Below are 24,025 nucleotides of genomic sequence, written 5' to 3'. Positions count from 1 at the left end.
ATAAATATATGGAGTTACGGGAATGGGGCCTGGCTGGGAATGTTGTTGGTGCCAGCGTGATGGGCCAAATGGCCTCCTTCTGCACTGTAGGTATTCTATGATTCTGATTTATATAAGTGATTTAGAGAAGGGTGTTGAGGGGAAAATCTTTCAATTTGCAGATGAAAGTAAGTAGGGGGAATAGTGAATTGTGGGAATGACGCTGAGCAAATTCGGAGGGAAATTGACAAATTGGCCGAATGGGCAGACTCCTGGCAGATGAATTTCAATGCAGCGAAGTGTAAGGTAATACATTTTGATAGAAGAAACAGTGGGAGACAATACAGGCTCAATTATACAACTTTGAGGGGAGTACAGGAGGAGTGGAACCTTGAGGCTGAAGTGCCTTATTCTCTGAAAGTGGTCAGGCAAGTTGAAACAGTTAAGACTTATTGGATCCTTGGGTTTTAAAAAGAGACATAGGGCGTAAAAGCAAGGAAGTGATGCTACATCTCCACAAATCATTGGTCAGACCACATTTGGAATATTGTGTTCAGTTCCTAGCACCTTATTTAAGGAAGGATGTTAAAGCCCTAGAAAGAGTGCAAAAGAGATTTACTAGAATGATAGCAGGAATGAGGAATTTTAGATACAAGGAATGATTAGAGAAATTAGACTCATACTCCTTGGAGGAGAGAAGATTTAAGAGGTGACCTAATTGAGATGTTCAAAATTATGAACAATTTTGACAGGATAAAGAAGGATATTCTGTTTCAAAGGAGTACGAGTCTAATTTCTCTAATCATTCCTTGTATTTAAAATTCCTCATTCCTGGTATCATTCTAGTAAATCTCTTTTGCACTATTTCTAGGGCTTTAACATCCTTCCTTAAATAAGGTGCCCAGAACTGAACATAATATTCCAAATGTGGTTGGTATGCCAGTGACTAGAGGTCACAATTTTGAGATGGTCAGCAAGAGAATAGGAGTGAGATGAGGAGAAACCTCTTTACTCAGAAAGTTACTGGGATTTGAAATGCGCTGCCTAGGAGAGTGGTGGAGCGGATTCCATGGGAGGTTTCAAAAGAGAACTGGATATGTATTTGAAAGTGATGAACTTAGAGGGCTACGAACACAAGGCTGGAAAACCGGGATAGCTGGGTAGCTCTTTCGGGAGTCGATGCAGACACGATGGGCTGAATGGCCTCCTTCTGTGCTCTAAAATTCTATTCTAAATTAAATTCACTAATGACAAAATTTCTCCTTAGAGTGTAATGAATTATGAAGGAGAACCACTTTTTTTAAAGATGTGTTTTTGAAAGTTTTGTTCCTCATGGTCAGGTAGGTTCGACTGGTGGTGTTGGACTTCCCTTGCTTCTGGCTCTGTGAACTGAATGGTAGAGGGCTGGGGACAAGAAGAATCTAGGGATAAGAAAGGTGTCAGTATGAACTGAGAGGGGTGAGCACACCAGTGTGAATTAGGAAGGGACAGCGATGCGTAAAAATTTAAAATAACAATCTCAGTTAACCAATACATATCCACTACAATTTCTTTGCAATAAGAACAAAGAACAAAGAAAATTACAGCACAGGAACAGGCCCTTTGGCCCTCCAAGCCTGCACTGACCATGCTGCCCGACTTAACTAAAACCCCCAACCCTTCCAGGGACCATATCCCTCTATTCCTATCCGTTCATGTACTTGTCAAGACGCCCTTAAAAGTCACTACCGTATCCGCTTCCACTACCTCCCCCGACAACGAGTTCCAGGCACCCACTATTCTCTGTGTAAAAAATCTGCCTCGTACTTCTCCTTTAAACCTTGCCCCTCACACCTTAAACCTATGCCCCCTAGTAATAAGTGAGGAAAATTTCTGTACTTTTTTGGCCATAGTCCTCTCGTAGGCCTGCACATTTGTGCAATGTCAAAGTTGAGATGGTGAACCTGGTTGGAAGAATTTACTTAAAATAGATATCTTCCCACTTCGGTGGGATATAAAATATCCAAGGCACTATTTTGAAGAGGTGATACTGCTGGTTTCTTGGTCAATATTTATCCTTCAATCACTGTCACTAAAAACAGATCATCTGGTCATCATATTACAGTTTCAGGAACCTGTTGTACACAAACTAGCTGCTTAATTCCCTACATTATTACAGTGACTGCACTTTAAAGGGATTTCATTGGGTGTAAAGCACTTTTGGGGAAACTTAAGGTTATGAGAGGCAGTATATAAACGCAAGTATTTTTGTAAATACTTTTTTGAGTTTTAGTTGATTCTGTACCTGTTTGGAACTGTAAATGAGGCATCTTTATTGAACTCTAATTGATAATCTTATGGAGACCAATAGATAACAGATCAGTTGGATTTTTAAAAGTTTAATGCAAACTTTCCTGCAATGGCATTAAACTTGGCACATATTGCAGTCACACAGATGAGCTTCATGCCAAAGTTCTGGACCATTCTTAGCAATACCATTATTGACCAATATATGGCAGCACTGCTTACTATGTAACTTAATATATTACCTCTGAGAAAAATATTTTCATCTTTAACTTTTCCCACTTTTACTAAAATAAAATAAATCAATTGTTTAGGATTTAAAATGCCAACAATTGCTGACCCAGTTTTTAAATGTTTAAATAATCTATTAACTTTAATGATATCACAGATTTCTGGCATACAAGTTATGTTCAAAGAACAAAGAACAAAGAACAGTACAGCACAGGAAACAGGCCCTTCGGCCCTCCAAGCCTGTGCCGCTCCTTGGTCCAACTAGACCAATCGTTTGTATCCCTCCATTCCCAGGCTGCTCATGTGACTATCCAGGTAAGTCTTAAACGATGTCAGCGTGCCTGCCTCCACCACCCTACTTGGCAGCACATTCCAGGCCCCCACCACCCTCTGTGTAAAAAACGTCCCTCTGATGTCTGAGTTATACTTCGCCCCTCTCAGCTTGAGCCCGTGACCCCTCGTGATCGTCACCTCCGACCTGGGAAAAAGCTTCCCACTGTTCACCCTATCTATACCCTTCATAATCTTGTATACCTCTATTAGATCTCCCCTCATTCTCCGTCTTTCCAAGGAGAACAACCCCAGTCTACCCAATCTCTCCTCATAGCTAAGACCCTCCATACCAGGCAACATCCTGGTAAACCTTCTCTGCACTCTCTCCAATGCCTCCACGTCCTTCTGGTAGTGCGGCGACCAGAACTGGACGCAGTACTCCAAATGCGGCCTAACCAGCGTTCTATACAGCTGCATCATCAGACTCCAGCTTTTATACTCTATACCCCGTCCTATAAAGGCAAGCATACCATATGCCTTCTTCACCACCTTCTCCACCTGTGTTGCCACCTTCAAGGATTTTTCAGTATCACCTTAGCACTAAGGGCATGGGTCGGTTGGCTCAGATGGCTGGACAGCTGGTTCGTGATGTGGAGCAATGCCAACAGCATGGGTCCAATTCCTATACCGGTTCAGGTTATTCATGAAGGTCCTGCCTTCTGAACCTTGTCCTTCGCCTGAGGTGTGTGATCCTCAGGTTAAATCACCACCAGTCAGCTCTCCCCCTCAAAGGGGAGAGCAGCCTTTGGTCATCTGGGACTGTGGCGACTTTACCTAAGACACAAGTTTTCTTGAGTGTTGGATAAGAATGGATAAACATGCAACAGAGTTGAATAAAGTCCTTATAAATGTTAAGTAGTTCAATGCACATTGTATCTGCTACTTGGAGTAGTCAATAGTTCAGTGGCACAAAAATCTAGCAGCAAAACATTACAGATGCTGGAAATCTGAAATAAAACCAGGAAATGCCAGCAACATTCAGGTCTGCCAGCCTGTGGAGAAACAATAAAGGACAGGTTGATGTTTCAGGTCCATGTCCTTTTATCAGAGGTAGAAGATATTACAGATAAGCAAATTATTAGAAGCCATAGACAAGGGGAAAGGGGCTGGGGAAGAAAATCCACAAAAGTGATTAGGTCGCGAATAAGGGATTAAATTACAAAAGTAATATTAATACAAGAAAGCATCATGAGAGAAAGAAGTACACCGGATGATATATGAATGGCTAAAGCAGAATTTGGTAGCAGGAGAGGGAAGCATTGTTAAACCAGCAAAGTGGCTCCAGAGTCAGGGATGAGAGTGGTCAATGAGATTTTGGTCAAGTTCTGAGATTTTTTGTAATAAGGAATCATGTACATTACAGTGCAAAGTGGCAAAGTCATTGCAGCATGAGGGGCTGGGAAATTATAGCACTGATCATCAATGGTAAATGCAAATGCTTCTCAGCCACTTCAGATGGATGGATTGGAAAATATTGAGATGAATGCAGTTGGTTTCAATTTTGGACGCTAAATCTAAAATACCTGATCTAGCTGGAATGTTGACTTTCCAGTCATCTCATTATGAAGGGACAGAACATACCAAACTAGGGAGGAGTGGGGTCAGGAAGGAGGACAGATGAAAGAGTGAGGGGAGATGGGATGGGAGGCAGAGGAGAATGAGGGAATTACTTGGGGGAGGGGAAAGGAGAGGAAGGAAAAGGAGGGGCAGGGGGAGGGGGAGGAAAGGAATGGGGGGGAAGAAAAGGGGGAATGGGGGAGGAATGGGGGAAAGTTGGGGGGGGGGCATCTCCCATGGTCACTGTTTTAATCACAGTGTGAGCACCACAGCATGTCTTAGGTGTGTGCTGTGTCGAGTCTGGCATGGGAAGACAACCACATTTGGGATTTTGGGAACAGTTATGGAACAGAGTTGGGAACAAATACACCCTCTCTTCCTCCCATAATAACTCTTCAGTCAGTCCCGCTCTCACTGGCTGGCAGCAAAGTTACAATTTTTTAAAGCCCTGGACTTGTCTCTGAAGTCAGAACATATATTTGAAATGGCAGATTTTAGAGGTGTCAATATCAGAAATCCGCCAAATGAGAAATTTCTCACCCCTGCAGAGTGAGGAAAGGAAAAGGAAAGTGGAAACTCAAGTTGCAGACCTGCCGTTGGCTGCATTCTGATATAGGATTTCTATCTCAAGCACCAGGTCTTTACCTCCCCCATCTCCACAGTGCTGGGTACAACCACCTTCCATTAACAGCATTTGCTGTCAGAGAAGAAATGGGAGATCTGGCTAAAATCTTGAGTTTTAATGTTCATGCCGACAAGTTCAATCCTTAGCTTCTGGTGGCTGGTCAACAAGAGAAAATACACATAGCATCTTTAATGAAATCAAATGTTCTAATGTGCATCAGGGCAGCACGGTAGCATAGTGGTTAGCACTGCTGCCTTACCGCTTTTATCCGGCGTTTTGTGTCCAGTTTTGGTCTCCTTATTGGAGCAGAGATGTGTGGCATTGGAAGCATTCAGAGGAGGTCCACCAAATTAATTCCAGGGATGAAAGGTTTGTCGTATGAGAAGAGATTAACAGTTTGGGCTTATACTTGCTGGAGTTTAGAAGAATGACAGGGGATCTGATCGAGGTATATAAAATTTTAAGAGATTGTTGGAGTAAATGTAGACCAAATGTTTCCTCTTATGGGGCAATCTACAACAAGAGGCCACAGGTATAGGTTTAAAATTGAGGTATAGGAATTGAGGAGGAACTACTTCTCGCAGAGGGTGGTGAATTTGTGGAACTTGCTGCCCCATAGCGCGGTGGAATCATTAAATGGTTTCAAGGAGATATATATAGTTTATAATTAAAACAAATTTCAAAAAATGTTGATGTTGAGAAACAACTGCTGAGCAAAAATAAAGAAATATCATAACAATAAATTCTTGTTAAAAAAGAGTAATTCATAAAATGATCAGAATGTGGTGTGTGTGTGCCAGGCTCATTCCTAGTGTCAAATGTTCACTTACTCACCCACTGAAAGTAGGTGTATGTATGTGCTGTGTGTGCTTGTGAGAGTGGGAGAGGGCAGACACACACAACCCCTAAATCCCCCACACATTCAATCCCTCTCTCCCCCATGCGCACACACTCAACCCTACTCCCACATATGCTCAATTCAATCCCTCACTCCAACACATTCAGACACTCAATCCTTCACTCCCACATACCCCCAATTCCCATTCCCTCCCACACTTGCCAATCTCTTCTCCACCTCCCTCTCTATGCTCTGTAGCATCTCACTCCCCAAGCCAGCAACCGGGGGGCCCTGGCACTGCCACCCGGTATTCTGGTCCACCCTTAGGGACTTGGCACTCATCCTCCCACCAAAAGATGATTCTTCTCCATAGAAAACTCACCATCGCTGGTGTTCATAGACTTTCTCTCTTGGGGCCAGAATCCAACCTACAGGCCGACATTTGGACAAGGCTGCTTTAATACTATCATTACCACTCCATTTGTCTTGTGTTCCATGACATCTTTGTCATTTAATCTCTCCTACCCACTAACCTATTCCTTTGCTCCACCCCCTTCTCCAACAGCATAAAAACACCACATTTTTACCTCTCTCCGGTTTTGAAGAAGCATTATACAAATAGTTGTTGATATGAGACAGTGGTGAATGGTTGTACTTCAGGCTGAAGGGGCACAGTCGAGTTCTCTAGAGGTTGATACTCGGCCCTTTTCTTGATACATATCAATTACAGTCACTTGCTAGTGCAAAGCCTGAGCATTGCTGAAGAAACATGCTGCTGAAGCTTTTCATTTTGCACTCATGAGGTCCAACACAAGAATACTAAATTTCAATTTATCAGAACAATTTATACTTCAGGACAAAAGGGTACTGATTGATTGGCAGACATTGCCATGCAATAACCTAGATTTGGGCGTACAGGGCACAATTTCAAAATTTACCAAAAGAATTTGGGAGGCATTGTTAACTTAAGGATGATTATGACAGACTTCTAGGGGGCATGGATAGGCAGGTGGAATAAGCAGACAAGTGGTACATGAAATTTAAGATGTGGAGATGCCGGCGTTGGACTGGGGTAAACACGGTAAGAGTTTTAACAACACCAGGTTAAAGTCCAACAGGTTTATTTGGTAGCAAATGCCATTAGCTTTCGGAGCCCTGCTCCTTCGTCAGATGGAGTGGATACAAGTGTTGTTAAAACTCTTACATGAAATTTAATCCAGAGAAGTATAAACTATTGCATTTTGGTAGGAAGAATAAGGAGAAACTACATACAATTCGAAAGGTGTTCCAGGGATTGAGAGACCTGGGCGTACATGTGCACAAATTGTTAATGGTGCCACAGTAGATTGTGAACTGGTTAAGAAAGCTCATGGGATCCTTCAGAGGCACACAGGAGAGAAGCAAGGAAGTTATGAAGAACTTTTGGACTCAAAAGGGATATTGCATCTGATTTTGGGCACATGATTTAGGAAAGATATGGTATAGAAAAAGCTCACCGAGATGTTTCCAAGGATGAGGGAGTTAGATATATGGAATCTGACATTTTGAGATGATGCTGGCAAAAACAGGAGGGAACCAAGGATAGATCTTTGGGGGACTCCAGAGGCAACAGTGGATGAACAGGAAGAGAAGCCATTACAGATGATTCCCTGGTTATGACTAGGTCGGCAAGAATGAGGAAAAGCCCACCTAGCTAGACAATGGAGGAGGTACGTTACAAGAGAATGGTGTAATTAACCATGTCAAAAGCTACATAGTTGTGAAGTACAAGGCAAGATGGGCAAGGAGGGATGGAGGCACAGTCACATAAAACGCCATCTGTCACTTTGATTAGGGCTATTTCAGCAACTTATTGTGGCGCAAAAACCACATTGGTGGTGTTTAAATTTGGAGATGCAAGAAAGATATTTAGCGGGCAACATCTCGTTACAGGATTCAAGAGGGAAGGGAATGTGGAGCTGGGATGGCAGTTTGTAAGGACAAAATATGGTCAAACATAGGTCGTTTGAGGGGTTGATAATGGCAGACCTGAAAGAGAAAGGAACACAAGGAGAGGGAACAAATTGTAATATCAGCAATGGGGGGGCATGAATACCAATTGCTTCACATGAATATGTTGAGCAAGTATATGTCAAAAGTGCCTAGGAGAGAAACATCAGCCTTCAACCACTTACTCATTTAATTATCAGCATTTCCATATGGCACCAGCATGTGATTTATGAGACATACATTCTGTGCAGTGTTTGATTTTTGATTATTGTCACGTATTAAGTTAAAAGTATTGCTTCTTGCGCGCTATACAGACAAAACATACCATTCATAGAGAAGGAAGCAAGAGTGCAGAATGTGGTGTAATAGTCATAGCTAGAGTATAGAGAAAGATCAACTTAATGCAAGGTAAGTCCATTCAAAAGTCTGACAACAGCAGGGAAGAAACTGTTCTTGAGTCGGTTGGTACATGACCTCAGAGTTTTGTATCTCTTTCTCGACGGAAGAAGGTGGAGGAGAGAATGTCCGGGGTACGTGGGGTCCTTAATTATGCTGGCTGCTTTGCCGAAGCAGCAGGAAGTGTAGACAGAGTCAATGGATGGGAGGCTGTTTTGCGTGATGGATTGGGCTACATTCACGACCTTTTGTAATTCCTTGTAGTCTTGGGCAGAACAGAAGCCATACCAAGCTGTGATACAAGAAGAAAGAATGCTTTCTATTGTGCATCTGTAAAAATTGGAGAGTCGTATCTGACATGCCAAATTTCATTAGTCTTGAGAAAGTAGAGGCATTGGTGGACTTTCTTAACTGTAATGTCGGCATGGGAGGGACCAGGACAGACTGTTGGTGATCTGGACACCGAAACACTTGAAGCTCTTGACCCTTTCTACTTCATCCCCGTTGATGTAGACAGGGGCATGTTCTCCTTTACGCTTCCTGAAGTCGATGACAATCTCCTTCGTTTTGTTGACATTGAGGGAGAAATTATTGTTGCCGCATCAGTTCACCAGATTCTCTATCCCATTCCTGTACTCTGTCTCGTCATTGTTTGAGATCTGATCCACTACGGTGGTGTTGTCAGCAAACTTGAAAATCGAATTGGAGGGGAATTTGGCCACACAGTCATAGGTGTATAAGGAGTATAGTAGGGGGCTGAGAACACAGCCTTGTGGGGCACCGGTGTTGAGGATGATTGTGGAGGAGGTGTTGTTGCCTATTCTTACTGATTGTGGTCTGAGAGTTAGGAAGTTCAGGATCCAGTCACAGAGGGAGGTGCCGAGGCCCAGGCCACGGAGTTTGGAGATGAGTTTCGTGGGAATAATAGTTTAAACTATAGAACGGCTCTGATCATAAACTTGATAAAGTGTTTTAGATATTAAACATTCAATGTGTTCAGATCAAGCTTCAATCTACTCGAGAGCTGAATAAGATTGCCTATGATTGTGAACACCAACAACATAAATTGTTGTTCCGTCTCAGCACGAATAGACAAAATTGGGTTTGACTAAGATAACCTATCTATATGAAAAGACAACCACAGGGCTGGAAAATCGGATCAAGACCCAGTATTGGTGTCAGCTGATTGAAAATGTTTGAAACAAGTGTGCATGTTTTAAAACATTATTTCACAGGGTGCGGGTGTTGCTGGCCAGGCCCATTCCTAATATCTGCACAAGCACACACAATCATGCACACGAGCATAAAATATGTCAAGATTGGGTGAATTAAACTTTGCAATTTATTGGTATTAAAAGTTTGGCATTTTAACATGCTTCAATACTGATCACCAAAATGGGAACTATTTTGTACTTCAAAAACAAAGCCTGGGTTACTTAAAAATGCCCTTTTATTTTGTACATGCTCTTAAGCAAGGTAAGGATTGTTGGGAAGCTGAATATTTTTCCATTTAACACTAGGATCAAATGTAGCAAGGACCACGATGTTGAACCCTTCCTACATTATTCTGAAAATATTGCTCAACCTCTCCCTTTACAGGATGACCAGAGTTTTCCATTCCTTTTACACTGTGGAGTAGTGAATGGAAGCTCAATTGAAACCACACAAACTAATTTTGCTAGAAATTATTTATTTCCCCCTCATCTCACCCACTCTCATAACCGTCCTTTTACTTGTCTAAAATGGCTCGCATGAGGTTAAAAAAAACAGTACTGTACCACACTCTGTGACCTCACACCATTTTGCACATTTTTAGTTTCAATCTACTTGTCAAATTGGACACTCAGCAGTCACATACAGTTGATATGAGATGGTGTAAACAATTTTCTCACTTATTAAATAGCAGGGAACCCTGTCTAAAGTACAAGTCTAATCACAAATCAAAATTAATTGTTTGAAAAACAAGAAAATTCATTACTTTAAACCTCAGGAGCACTGGAGCAGCAGTTAAGCACCAAAAACATCATTCAGCTATTGATACCATGACGGTTCCATCAAAAGGAAATTTAACAAAGAAAGATACCATCCTGCCTCCTCCCCCGCCCCCCTCCCCCCGCCATGGTGTGAGGTGAGAAGAGCTTTCACAAAGTTTTAAATAACTGCAAAATAAATCAATTGTAAAATCCAATGGTTATGAAAAAACTAGAAAGTTCTACGATGGCACCCTGAAGGAAGGTTTTCTTATGGGTTTTTTTTTGCCCTGGGCTTCACAGTATGTAAATGCTGCGACCTTCAGTGATCGGATTCAGACATTTTCTTCCCTTTCTTGCCTCCCTGCAGATTCCAAGAGAGAAAAAAAGTACATTTAATCAATGTTTTCTGTGGAACATTTGAAGAATTAACCTGTCCTACCGCATTACTTAGCAATTTAGAAGAAATTCTAATGTGAAAGTGTCTGTTTTTAAAAGAAACAACAACATTCTCCTTTATATAATTCAATAAAAGTTAAAACATGTTTTATACTAATGAACAAAAGCTACAATTTGCTTTGCATTTCAACTGTTTTGTGCAGCAGGTCCTAGTCATCAACTGTTGACGTGCAACAGAGACACAGTGGGGAAGAGACACTGATTAATATCAGTAATTTTAGTAATTCTTTTCTCTCCTGATTATAAATTTACAAGATGTCATATTCAAATTCAGATTCGAAACGAGCGCTATTTGGAAGGATACTTGGGTGACTTTCTGAGTTCCTCCTACACCAATATGTTAATCAACAATCATACTACATAACATGCAGCACCTCACTATTATGTTCTAACAAATTTCTAAAGAACATAAGTCAGTCGCCAGAATGATCCAGCCACCGAGAACACTCAGCACAAAAAAGCCTGCTGAATAACAAAGAATTCCAGAGTCACATCAGATCATACTTTAAACCCTCAACATGGTTGTGCATGGAGTTTATAATCCACAGTTACAAACTCTATTCTTCTAACACTCAGCCACTGAGTCTCTCTCTCATGCATGAGTTTGCTAAAATAAGATTGGCTAGACATAAAAATAACAGGTATTCTGAGGCAATGCATGCATTAAAATGAACAATACTATATCAGTGAAAAAATGAGTAACATTCTCATATTAAAGGAAAGAAAACTCCTTCAATTTATGAACATCATGATATTTCTGATTGGGCTGATGGGACATTTTGTCATTATTAATTATACCGCAGGGCGTATGTAAGTTGCTACCTTTAGGATTATAGGTTCTGTTCAAAACAGAAGTATGCATATCAAACTTTCCATAATGTCTTTCTACATGTCTGCAGACTGATCAGCAAATATGCTGTCCCATGTTTTAGCCTGAAAACAAGTAATATAAAAATGGAGTATTGTTGTTCTCCTGATGTTAGCAGCACTGACTGAAGATGATTCCCAAGCTCGTCATTCAGAATGCAACAAGAGATCAGTTACCACCTCCCTGGAGAGGCTTTGTCTTTGCATAGAAATGTTTTTCGTAGGCTGTAACAAGGCTTTAGGGAATAATTAATGCAGTGGTCATGAGTCTTCTACTTAGTATTTTTGCTCCTTCTTGGTTCTGTATCTTCCATGGTATAAGACTGCCTTATAGCTGCAACATGAGCTATCAGCATGTTTACCTTTTCAGAGACGGAACAACTAATTCAGAAGGGAAGCACAGAGTACCACAATTCATTGCATCCAACTGACTAAGAATTAGAAAGCACTAACAATATCAAGTAGAGGTTTGTTAAGCAATAGGCGATAAAACACAAAATGATTTGAACGGTTAACAGTTACCTATCTGTAATGTTAAAAAGACAGAACACTTTGGTAAGCATTTTACCTGAAATTTTGTTAACTCTGCTTGTAGTAGTTTGACCTTGGATTTTTCTTGTTCCAGAGCTGCATGTAGCCCAGTAACCTACGCAAAGAGAATAAAACTTTGAATAAGCAAACACATAACACCAATGTTATCAGCATGTAAGTGACAACAGCTCACCCACTGGGACATCTGAGCAATCAGCACTTTTTGACTGCTGAGCCTAACATTGTTGATTTGTACTATCTTGGTTTATTTTTCTTCTCACTCCAAAATGTTGCAGTCACTTTCGTTACTTGTTTTATAACCAATTTATACCCTCAAGTGACCATTATATAACCGTCCTTTTCAGCCATTCTCATCCTTTTCCCTTCCCTTCCATGTTACAAAATGAATCCCTTGCTACACAAGTATTTTACCATATAAAAATGTATTCTAGAATTAAATATTATCTTTGTTTTACTAAATTGTTGTTGGTGTTCAACAATAATTGTCAAAAGGTGGAGGTGACTTAAACGGGCACAGATGTACTTCATGCTCATTATTCATCTGGGCTCACTTGCGCTTGTTAGAATTCTGTTAGAATTGGGTAGATGGTCACTGGAGCCGTTAAGAATGACAAAAATCAATGGCAGTGACAGCTGGGCCAGCTCTCACTTCCCTTCTTTTCTGTTATTAATGATCCAAGTGGGAATAGCTAGCTGAGACTGGATGCACTGTCTCTGGCATCATGATGTTGGACTGATGACCATGAGCTCCCGACTGGCAAGTGGCATTTCCGGCTCTTCATATGCTCTGCAGGCCAATGACAAAAGTGATACTGTGTTGGTGTCGACTCGTGACTTGGGGATAGAAAGTAACAGAGTGTCCCAAATCCTATAATTTTCAGGGATCAAAGGAGTGGAAAGGGAAAACCATTGGCGGACCCCTTAAAATCTTAAGGCCTGAGGTTGAGAATCCCTGATCCATTTGTCTTATGATACATCAAAGCCAAATCTGATTTTTCTTTGATGCTAGTTAAATCTGACTGGTGGCATCCACACACCTGCACTTCTCAGGTTGATCGATGGTGAGTTTCCACTACTTACCTTCGGAGGTCAGAGGCCAAATGCAGTTCCCTATATGACATCAGCTAGCACATTCCTTATTTAAATGAAACTCCCCACTCCAACATCATAGTTTTAATCTCAACCCAATGAGATAAAATGATACTATGGAGCAACATTTAGTTAACTCAGGCTACTTTTCTATATTTCCTTGTGTTAAGCAGATCACTTATAAACCGCAGTTAACACTACATGTTCAATAATTTGTAGTTACTGCTATTACCTGTGAAGTTAGTTCATCCTTGATGGTTAAGAGTTCATCAACTTGTAAAAGTATGTCTGCTTTATCTTTCACTGAAATATAAAGTAAAACAATTATAACACACAACAGTGCAGCAATATCAAAAAGTTCGAATATCTGATATTTAGGAAGTACCCCTAGACACACACTGACATATTGTGTTTATTCTCACAAATATTATACATTACACATAAACTACAGGAATAAATTGTATCTGGCTCACCCACTGGAAACTTGTGATCAGTTCAGCTGCCTATTAGGCATGCGGCACATTTACTTTCCACTGAGAAAAAAACAATCGTGCATTGGACCTGATTATGGCAGTTTGCCAATGGCTGACTTTGGTTAAAATTACCCCCACCCGCTAACTTAATGCACAAATATCCGTATGTTACAAGTAATATCTTACGGGAAAATGAAATAAGTCCTTGAATGTGTGGTTTAAATAAACATATTTTAAGGTGAGGGTTAAAAGCAGCAGCCTCAAGAGGAAAATATATGCAAAAAGTACTCCACAAAGCCTGCGTGGAAAGGATCTCATACTGGACTGTGCAAAAAGAAAGAACAGCTCACAAGAGATCAGAGCAATGAACTGAAGAAATGGCTAAAGAAAGCATGCACAAATCAAGATACTGGCAACATACCAAAAAAAGAGGGAAAAACGTGAAAACAGAGGGGAAAAAAAATGGTAGTGAGAGAGAAGGAGAATATTATGAAACATACAATTCTATTGGTTTGGTCTGCTTGAAAACATCTTCAAGTAATGTTCCTTTAATTAAACACAACAGTCTCAGATCTGATCTACCTCAATACAATAAACTGTATTGCACAGGCAATTCCTAAGCTCTAACCAACTCTGCCAGAAGATTTGCTTTTGAACTATCAGAACAAATATCAAAATAAGGATAAAATTGACTACTTTAAAATGGGGGCTGATTGATGACTGTGCGCTCTGGTCTAATTATCTCCCACCCCCTAACTCTGTTTCACCTGAAGACTGCACTTAATCTTGTCCAATGCCTTGGGTGAACAACTCACATATAGCAACTTGTCAGATAAGAACAGAAGTGGTGATGACCTTTCGGCATAAGGGAAAAATAATGAAAAAGTTAAACAGGTGAATAAAAAAAGGAGACTGGTGAATTAAGGTGATGGTTCTTTGTTAAATGATCCAGACTAGATCCTGATCAAGATATTAAACAAATTCCTTAATGTTTAATTAAAGTCTGTTATGATTCTATCATTTTCAAGATTTAGAATGCAATTTAACATACACATTCACATTGTATGACTTTGACAAACTGAATACATCTAGTTGTCCATCCCTTAAGTTATGAATTATTTTAAACTCACTTAATGAATTGAAAACAAGCTGACGGAGTCACCTGAACTGAATGGCTCAATGATGGGCTTCTCATTGGTCTACACTTCATACCAATGACCTCAATCGCAATTGTGATCAGACATAAAGTATGTTGAAGACTCCAATTAACACAGGAAATACATTAAAAATTCATTCCATTGATCAGTAAACAAGAATTCTCAGTTAATTTTCAACTTGAAATAACTTGCACTTTATTGGAATATTGTACGGTGGGAGTAAATAGTCTTTAAAGTATGCCAATTTATAACCAAAATAACTCAAAGTTGGCTTTACATTGCACAAATATTGTGATCCATTATTTGGACTGGAGAATGGTGAATACCCAAGTCTAGACCATGATTAGAACTCAATTTTCCCAACAGTTGGAGAACTCAGAATCTCCAATCTGGATTCTTGTACTGTTTTTGGCTTTTTAATCATTTCTCTGAGATTGCGGTATGTTTAGCTTGTTGGGGGGCTGAGGGTGGGAAAGGACAAGTTCATTGAAAAGTAGCTTTGCAATATCTTTGAAATGGTTACGATGGACCAGCTTTTGCTGTTAAAAGAGCAATAAAAGCTAATGGTGATGGCCATTATTTTTGTGCAAACAGCACAGCAACTTCAGGTAAGTGCTAAATGCACAGTTAATGACAAACATTGAAACATTATTGTCCAAGTTGCACCACACTCTGGAAGTAACTTTCAAAAATCATCTCACTATCTGCCACACCACTGCAATGTATTGAATAGAGTGAAGTTGTTGTATTTCCACAGTAAATATTAACTGAACTCACTGCAGAAAGTAAGTCCCATCATCAATTTCAAGTCTATTGGCTGAATTTCCCACCCCGCCATTAGGCAAGCAGAAATGGAGGCATGTAGGTTCCACAAGCAAAGGACCCGCCCTAAATCTCTGGCTATTTTGATTGGCATGGGAAAGGGGGCAGATCATGACCTGCACTCCACGTTCCTGTTGGTTGGCTCCATTGCAGGTTTGGAATTTTAGATACCCCTCATTATTTTTGATGAGTTGGGCCTGTTTTGATAGGCAACTTTGTTCATGACAGCTCAGAGGAGTCGTGGACTCTGGTTTTGCAAGGCAAGAACAAAGTCAAAGCAATTGTCAAAGTGGAAAAGTGTTCACATCATTAAAATACAGTATCCAATTGATAAAGTGGTCTTCTGAACAGTATCAATCAGATTTGACTGTCATTTGTCCCATGATGTAATCCATTAACTGAATGATAGTCAGATATCTATTCTCCTGTTTTCAAGCTTGAACAGATGGCTGAGGTCTTCCACTGTTTTCAACGGTTTTGATGTATTAAACTCTGAAGGAATTTTTTTCATACAGCTGTCAATGGATTTCCATCATGAATGCTTGGTTGAGTTTCAAACTCCACTAATGGATTCACCTCATCAGGGGGTGTTGATACAGTCTTTCAATAGCATCTCTTGACGCAGGTGTGGCTGAGTTCTCAATCCCATTTATGGATTCAGCTCAGCAGGGGTTATGACACAGCTGTCAAGAGTTTATTGATCTTGCCAGTTTTATGACCACTTAAGAGGATTATGTTTTTTGAAGTGGTTTTTCAATAAATATTTATTTTGGAGCTTCATGAACATCTCAAAGACTTCCCAATATTATTAGAGAGCTCAAGAGTTCCGTACATCATGGATGTTGCATGAATAGATATGGGTGGTGATGGGTTAGCGGAGCATGATTTAGGGAGCCTCCCACTACATTTCCAAGATAAAGGAGCTGAGCCCCCAGCCTGCTTTGAGGCCAGGTGCTGATTCTCAAGGGTAAAAAGGCCACACAGGAGATGGGATTGCAATGCTAGAAATTGGCCCAATTTGCAATTCCCACCTTAAAAGGGAAATTTCAGCCCCATGTCTCTCTTCAACGACATGATTAGTTTTAATTTCTCCCAATCAACCTCTCTGGGACTGAAAATTAACAATGACAACAGTGGAGCCTCATTCCTCCAGGTTGGAATTATTTTTGGAGATGTTAAATTTTAAACTTTTCCATGGTCTCGTCTCTTAATCCAACCTTCCTTTCCCTATTTCTCTTCCTGATTTGACTTTGAATTCACCCACTCTGCTTCACTCTTTTCCTTAGTGTTTCCTGTTCTTTTCACAATCCTTTTATCTTACTGATCAAAGACTGACTTTTGGTTGCTTGTTCATTCAGACCCAGGTGCCTGTTTCCCTTGCTGTGTTGTTATTTCAACAATTTACCCCGTAAAGACTTAAAAGTGCAAGGATAAATCCAAGTTACAGATACCTTGATGCAGCAAAAAATCAGGCTCGACATGAACAAAATTGAAATTACTCAATGTCAGCACTGAATGTTTTAGATTGGAAAACAACCTGCATCACACCAGTCATTGGAGGTACTAGAATACAAACTCAGTGTGCCAAATGGTTGCAGATGTTGGGACAAATGGAGCTTTTAAAACAAAAGAGATAGATCTTTGGTTGATAAGGGGGAATCAAGGAATATGGAGCAAAGAGAGGTAAAAAGAGGTAAATGAAGCCAAGGTACTGGCCCATCGAGTCTGCACCGACCACAATCCCACCCAGATGAGAAAGTATGAGGGGAAGAGAGTGAGAGGAGTCTGAGGGGGAGAGAGGAGAGAGAGAGAAAGTGTGCGGGGGCAAAGTGTGTCCACTTTGCTCACTCCCAGGCTCAGGGTTTTCATTCACCATGACCCACCACACAAATCATGCATTCTGTGAGTATGAGTAAGTGAGTGTGAGTAAGTGAGCACCCCACGACTAAGTGTTAGCTAGAATCACACACATTCACCCTATTGCACTCTAATACTCACCTTTATTTATTACACAGGTTTATTTTGCTAAGTAGTTTTTATTCTAACTCTTTTTTTTAAATTCACGTGTAATAAAGTTTGGCATAACAACTTTCCAAAATTGGGTAATCGACCCCCGAGTGAAATGTGCACCACACCCCCCCTCCCCGAAAAGGTTGGACAAGCCTTATCTAAGTGAATGACGGAGCAAGTTTGAAGGCTCAATAGCCTATTCCTGCACTTTTTCTGGTGCACTGGTCAACCTGCATAGTTTACAAATATCTATATAAAAGTACTTACTTTCACCTTCTTGTAGCATCTTCAAAAGCTGAGCATTTCTAGCCTTTACTTCTTTATATTTCGCCTATTTAGGAGGGAAGCTGGAAAATATCAGTAAGACGCCAATAAGATTCTTGTTCATAAATACAACAGCAAAAGTTAAAGACTTACTTCCCACTGCACAACAGTTTGTTTCAACTGAAGAATTTTCATATCTTTCTTTTCCAGTTTATCTTTTAAGTGTTCAGTTCTTGCATTATTGGAAATAGCTTCCTGTTGATAGCAGAAAAAGAAAAATCAATACATCTCTTGATTACATTAAAGGTTTCCTTATTCCATATTAACATTCAGCTCTCCATCAATCACCCAATATAGATTCAAGAAATTATGCTATGGGATACTAGAATGATAATGTCATATACATTTATCTGCAATTCATCTGTTTTAGTGGAGATGTCGATGCATTTAAAATAAATGGATTAACAGCTCCATAAAAAACTAAGTCCAGATATAGGTGTTAATCACTGATATTCCAGATGCAATTTCTGGGCCCAAGTCTTTTTAGAGATTAATAGTTACTTACAAGATGCATTATCAATACATGGCTATTTCATTCTGCGAATGTATATATTGCACAGCGCTAGATCAACTATTTTTAAAATGCAGCTCAATCCTGCATAATGTTTACAAGCCTTATATTAAAAACAACATTCAAAACAACTGGATAAAATGGACCATTACCTACTGGTTAATTCAGTCATCAATTTGCAAGAAAGAAATTGGAATTATCCACATGGTTGAACTGTACAATTTTAACAAAACATCAACTGGACCTCTGCAGGAACTTTAAAGAGAGCCATAAAACTGGGCAAGGGAAGTAACTGAAATTTGAGCACCGTACGAACAGGGCAGTAGAAAATTTAGTAATTTCACAAATTACTCTGATTGTAGTTTGCTGCCAGCTAACAGCACATTCATTGACGAACAACTTAACACTCAGAAGTTCCATCAGGACATCTGGCATAGCTGTTAGCCATTTCTGCAGCAATTACATATTATTGGTACCATGGCAGTAGCTAGCTTTCTCCATCTGTTTGCTGTATTGAGTCACTCTCAGGGACATACTTTTGGGGGTCAGGAATAGTCCTTTAAAAGTTGTAGGTGGAACCCAGATGCGGACGTCTTGCCCATATTTCCAACAGGTCCAATTTGTCTCAGCAGGACTGGGACATGATTCGCAGAGGATGGAAAACTCAAACTCAGCAGGGTCATTTGTACTTGGTACTCAAACAGATCCCATTTTCACTGTTGCAAGGACTTTAACTTGCTAAATAGGAGTCACAATTTGATGGAGTAGACGTAAATGCTATTGAAGGATAGATATAGTCTGCTTCAGTGTCATGACCTGAAGTTTTTTAAAAAAAATACTGCATTCTTTAAACATGAAAAAGCAAAAAGCTGAAGCTGTTAGTGAGAGCTAATAAAAAATGCCACTTCCAGACTGCTTGGATTGACAGGCCACCTGGTGTAAGTTAGAAAAACATACATTTTCAAAAGAGGTCTTTGTTGAAGGGCTACTATCTATGAATGCTTAGTTGCAGTTTCAAAAGCTACAATTACTTCTGCAGGGGTTTGAGTTTACAGTTTAATTGACAGTTTAAAAAGCTATTAAAGGGTTACTGCCTTAGACATAGCTACTGAACAGAAGTCTTTTTTCTAAGAAATTAATCACTTGGAGTTTATTTTCACTATTAATTGTATAAGAATGAGAGCTGTATTCAACTCTCGCTTTTTTTCATTTTAAAAAAAAATCAACACTTACTCAGAATAGGTAACCTTATTTCACTGAAACCGATGTGAAAATTTGATTGCTATATATTCATCTAAGTGATAAGAGTTTTGAGAACATCCATTATCTCTCAATCTGTCAGAATTAGGAGTAAGTGAAAGGATGATGCACTACCATATTTTAAATCTGACCAGGACTTGGAAATTTATAAGCACTTGTCAATCTGCAAACTTCTCTGAACCATTTGCAATTCAACTTTAACCCTAACCTCCCACAGAAAGTACCTATCCAATAGCCTTAAAGATGTGGTTGGCAGCTAAATTTCACAATTGTGCTTCAACTAATGAACACCAAGGAAACCTTAAAAACATTTCAGCAAATACATACTTGACTTTCTTGTGTAGTGATCTCCAATCCATTTGAACTTGATAACTGTTTTCTCTTCTCCATCAACAATATTTTACTTGCATCTTCTTCTAGTTTATTGAAGAAGCTATCCTCTTCTGCTGTTGCATGCAAGGATTTTGGCTCCTGGGGGACAAGAATACAGCAGTCAGCCCAAGGCCAACATGAAAGGCATGTTGAAGACATGCTCATCCCTAACCAATTTGCTATAAAACTCATTTCATTGAATTAATGTCAATTTTGAAAATCTCTCAGCCCAACATCTTGGAGTTGAACATTTCAAAGAGTTATCCAATTAGTTCCACTTCTTGCCCTTTTCCCATTGCCCTGTGATGTTATTCCTTTTCAAGTGTATCCAATTCCCTTTTTGCTGCATTCCAGATCATTACTCGCTGCATACAAAAGGACTCATCTCCTTTGTCAATTACCTTAAATTTGCCTACCACTTTCTTTAAATGTATTTTAAAATTACATTTCATATTCCAGGCATCATAATAAATAAAATTATAAAAAGAACCTTTGTTTTTGTCGTAAAAAAAATAAGCACAAACAAAGCTGCATACCTCAGATTTTTTGTTTGTCGGATCTAAAGAAATAGAAAATGAAAGTTAATATGGTGTATGATAAGTAAACAAGGCAACACATTTCATGCACTAAATTCTGGCTAACAAATCTGTGACTGAGTGTGGCACAAACTATACATCAGCATGTTTTTAAGTCCCATACTTATTTCTGCAAAATTGAATTTTTACAGAATGCAAAGGTGAATATCCTGCATTTTCAAACATTGGCCAGAATAAGTTTTAATAAGCTTTCAAAAAAAACCAAATTGCCTCTTGATTCAGAAGTTGTACATTTGCAATTCAGGGTTGCCTAACAATTATAATAATGGTTATACTGACAGGCAGTTTCTATCTGGATCACTGCATGAGGCATCAAGTGGAAATAATATTTTCTATTCATCTTGATAACACTGCACTTTAGGATGCAGGATTACAGTAGTCATATATGAGACATATTTAACTTATCGTTTACCACCATTCCTTCAGTTGGTTGATTTGTAATTCAGTACAATGTATTCTTCCTGTACCAGTGTATTTCCAGCAAAGAAACAGTTCATTCAGCCCCACAAATCCATGTTGTTGTTTATGCTCCATGCAAGCCTCTTCCCACTTTCTTTATCTAATCCCCATTAGGTTATTCTTCTATTCTTTCACCCTTGTGCGTTTATCTAGCTTCTCTTATCTATGAAGAGGCCCAAATATCTGCACTGTGTACTGCCATAAAAAATAAATACCGGCAGTAAAATTAAAACAAATTGGCCTGACAAACATGCTTTTAATGAGTGGAATAGTTTCCAGGCTGTAAAAGAGAAATACAGATATTAAGTGAGGGTAAATAGGTATATATTAACTAAATCAGAAAATCATAACAACAGAATGGAATATAAAAGTGTGGAATTTTTGCTACAGTTATACAAGGCATTGGCAAGATTACCTCTAGGAAATGGAGGTTATCAAGGAAATGCAAAACGAATGCCAACTATTACTCACTAACGAGTATTGCCCATGTTACAAACAGGCGGGGGATTAAACAGCCCTGATTTCTCCTATCGCTACCTGCCCATAAACAGAAAGGTGTTTTTGATTTTTGAACTTCCCACTTTATATTTTCCCTAACCCTTAAATTTGGGGTGATCTAATCTTTTTAGGAATAACTCGCACAGCAAACTCAAGACAAGAGGGTTAGTTTATTTCTCTCTCTCACACAAAATGCTGAAGTGGGTTTCGCAACATCCATCCTTTTTGCACTCACAATGTAAGAGGGATAAGGGAAAGAAAGGGATACAGATAAGACCATGATAAAAATACAAGTGATGGTTTTATGTTAGTCCAGAGTCCTAGAATCAAAAGTGTAATGGCGTGTGACTTCGCAGGTTAGTTGACTGACTGTTGCAGGGAGACCCAGTCTTTCCAGAAGTGAGGACTTTCACAATGGGAGAAGGTAAGTAGGGTTGAATTAGTCTTGAAGGTACAAGTCCCGTCTTCTAGTAGTTCATAGTGTAGATAAGGACCAGGCAATTCTAAGCCTGGGCATGGGCTCTTTCCGCTGCCACCTGTGAGATGGTAAATGGTAGACAGACACGGAATGCTGCCTGGAGTCCTCTTTCACTTTAGAGGTCAAACAGTGATAAGATAAGATCCAACAGTTTATTAATTAAAGGAATTCAGACAGCTCAAGCTCAATCATGAGACAGAGAGCTTTTGGCTTGACTATCATGGCCCTGGTTGAAACATAATGTGTTTTGGAGCAGGTAACTGATAGGCCATTAACACCACATTAGAGATTAGGAGTCACAAACAGCTGCTTTTGACCATAGCTGGCTGTGGTAGACATTTCATCTGCTAAGCCATTGTGCTGGCTTGGCTTGAAGGTTTATACGATGCAAGTGGCATTACATTTCAGGAGGTGTGAGGTGTTGGTCTTTGTCCACTTTCAAACTGCTCAGAAACTTCCTGAAGCCAGCATGTGAACAACTGCAGCCATTTTATCAGCCCAGCAACTGGCCATTTTGAAAAGCAGAGCAAAAAATGCCAGGCTGATGGTGATATATATTTAATTCCTGTCTTCAGTCCAGGACATCTGAAATATGCATTTTCTCTATTGATGTTTAACATTTCCCTCAGATTGATTCTGAACTCTGCTCCCAGCAAACCTTGGGCAAGTGAGTGTGGGCTGAGCTTCGTGGGAAGGTCACACAGGGGAGTAAGAAAGGAGAAGTGGGTGACTCTCAGCTACTATGCCCCCCTCTTAATTCCATCCTACAGATCTTTAAATATTCCCCAGTTTAAATAGGTCCCTTTTAATTTTAAAAATTACCTGTTACTCTGTAACTTTGAACAGCTCAAATTTAGTTTTGCATGTGGTCCCAGCATCTGTGCTGATAGAGAAATAAACCAATCGCAAGTAATTGCCCCCTTCCCAATTCCATTTTAAAAAAATGTTGAAAAGATTTTTTGCCTGAATTCTGCAGCTTTTTTGTCCCTACATTGAAGTTCTCATGAGTCCTTTGGCCCTGAGATGTTAGAGGATAGATAATTAGCACTTTTTTAAAAATGCTTTGTCGTGGCTTTAAAAATAACTTTATTGCCCATTATTTTGCAGCTTTTTGTACATTTTATTGTGCCTTATTAGGATTCAATGTTCCTGCCTGCTGCTGCCTTAAATTGAGAAATAAATTAATTTCATTATTTAACGTTTGCATAAAAAGGATCAACTTGTATTTCACTTCTTCCAAAACAAGCAATGATTCACTATACCCTTGTCCCATCTAAAAACAACCTGACTGCAGACCTATTATAGTAAAGATTTGTTCATCCCGAACCTGACTCACATTCCCAACCTAGAGATGAGGCTGGCAGTTTTCCCTTATGGGAAGCTGCTGACACTGTGGCGGAGAAGTTCCACATTTGAACCTCGGATCTGTGCACACTCTCCTGGTGTTGCTTCCAGAAGTGCAGTGGAAAACTGGTTTATGCATGAAACAGAGTTGCCATGCAAGTTAACTGTAGTGAAACATGAACATACAGGAGGAATTTCTAATGATATGATCAAACCTCGCATTAAAATCCAAAGTTTACCAGCTACATCTACACCAACATCAACTGTGTAAAAAACTCTCTTTGAAAGAGAGGGGTGCACATGGGACACAAATTTCTTTTCACTGAAGGATTTTGGAACCTCTTGTACATCACAAGGGCTCTGTGAAATGGGGTGACAAAGTAGGCAACCATTTGTAAAGCACTTGATTGAACAGGAAAACAATTTATAGCAAGATTCATTGGAAACTAAATTAAGAGTCCCTTCACAGTCCCTTTAGAATAAAGGTATCAGCTGAACAGTACACAAAGCTGCTTTTATTGGCCCCAGAGGAACTCCTCCTTCTCACCTAATC

The 24,025-nt window shown here is 39.7% G+C and overlaps 1 protein-coding gene across 6 annotated transcripts in view; it reads right to left on the bottom strand.

Annotated features, from left to right (window-relative positions):
• Positions 1-9,555: 9,555 nt before the first annotated feature.
• gkap1 (G kinase anchoring protein 1) overlaps positions 9,556-24,025 on the bottom strand; it is a 34,973-nt gene continuing 20,503 nt past the window's right edge. For 4 of the 6 annotated variants that reach the window (XM_078214473.1, XM_078214474.1, XM_078214478.1 and 1 more), the window contains 7 exons: positions 20,634-20,656; positions 20,053-20,196; positions 18,048-18,149; positions 17,898-17,961; positions 13,401-13,471; positions 12,096-12,173; positions 9,556-10,565 (listed from right to left, as the gene is read on the bottom strand). In XM_078214473.1, coding sequence (XP_078070599.1) covers positions 10,524-10,565; positions 12,096-12,173; positions 13,401-13,471; positions 17,898-17,961; positions 18,048-18,149; positions 20,053-20,196; positions 20,634-20,656 — 524 coding nt within the window. In that variant the 3' untranslated portion in view covers positions 9,556-10,523. Of the gene's footprint in view, positions 10,566-12,095; positions 12,174-13,400; positions 13,472-17,897; positions 17,962-18,047; positions 18,150-20,052; positions 20,197-20,633; positions 20,658-24,025 lie in introns of all 6 variants that reach the window. The other 2 variants (XM_078214476.1, XM_078214479.1) reach the window with 1 other exon arrangement.

The sequence above is a fragment of the Mustelus asterias genome, chromosome 6 (genome assembly GCF_964213995.1).
Source record: "Mustelus asterias chromosome 6, sMusAst1.hap1.1, whole genome shotgun sequence".
Classification (NCBI taxonomy): Eukaryota; Metazoa; Chordata; class Chondrichthyes; order Carcharhiniformes; family Triakidae; genus Mustelus; species Mustelus asterias.
Note: the sequence above shows the minus strand (reverse complement) of the source record. Positions and strands in the feature narration are given on the sequence as shown.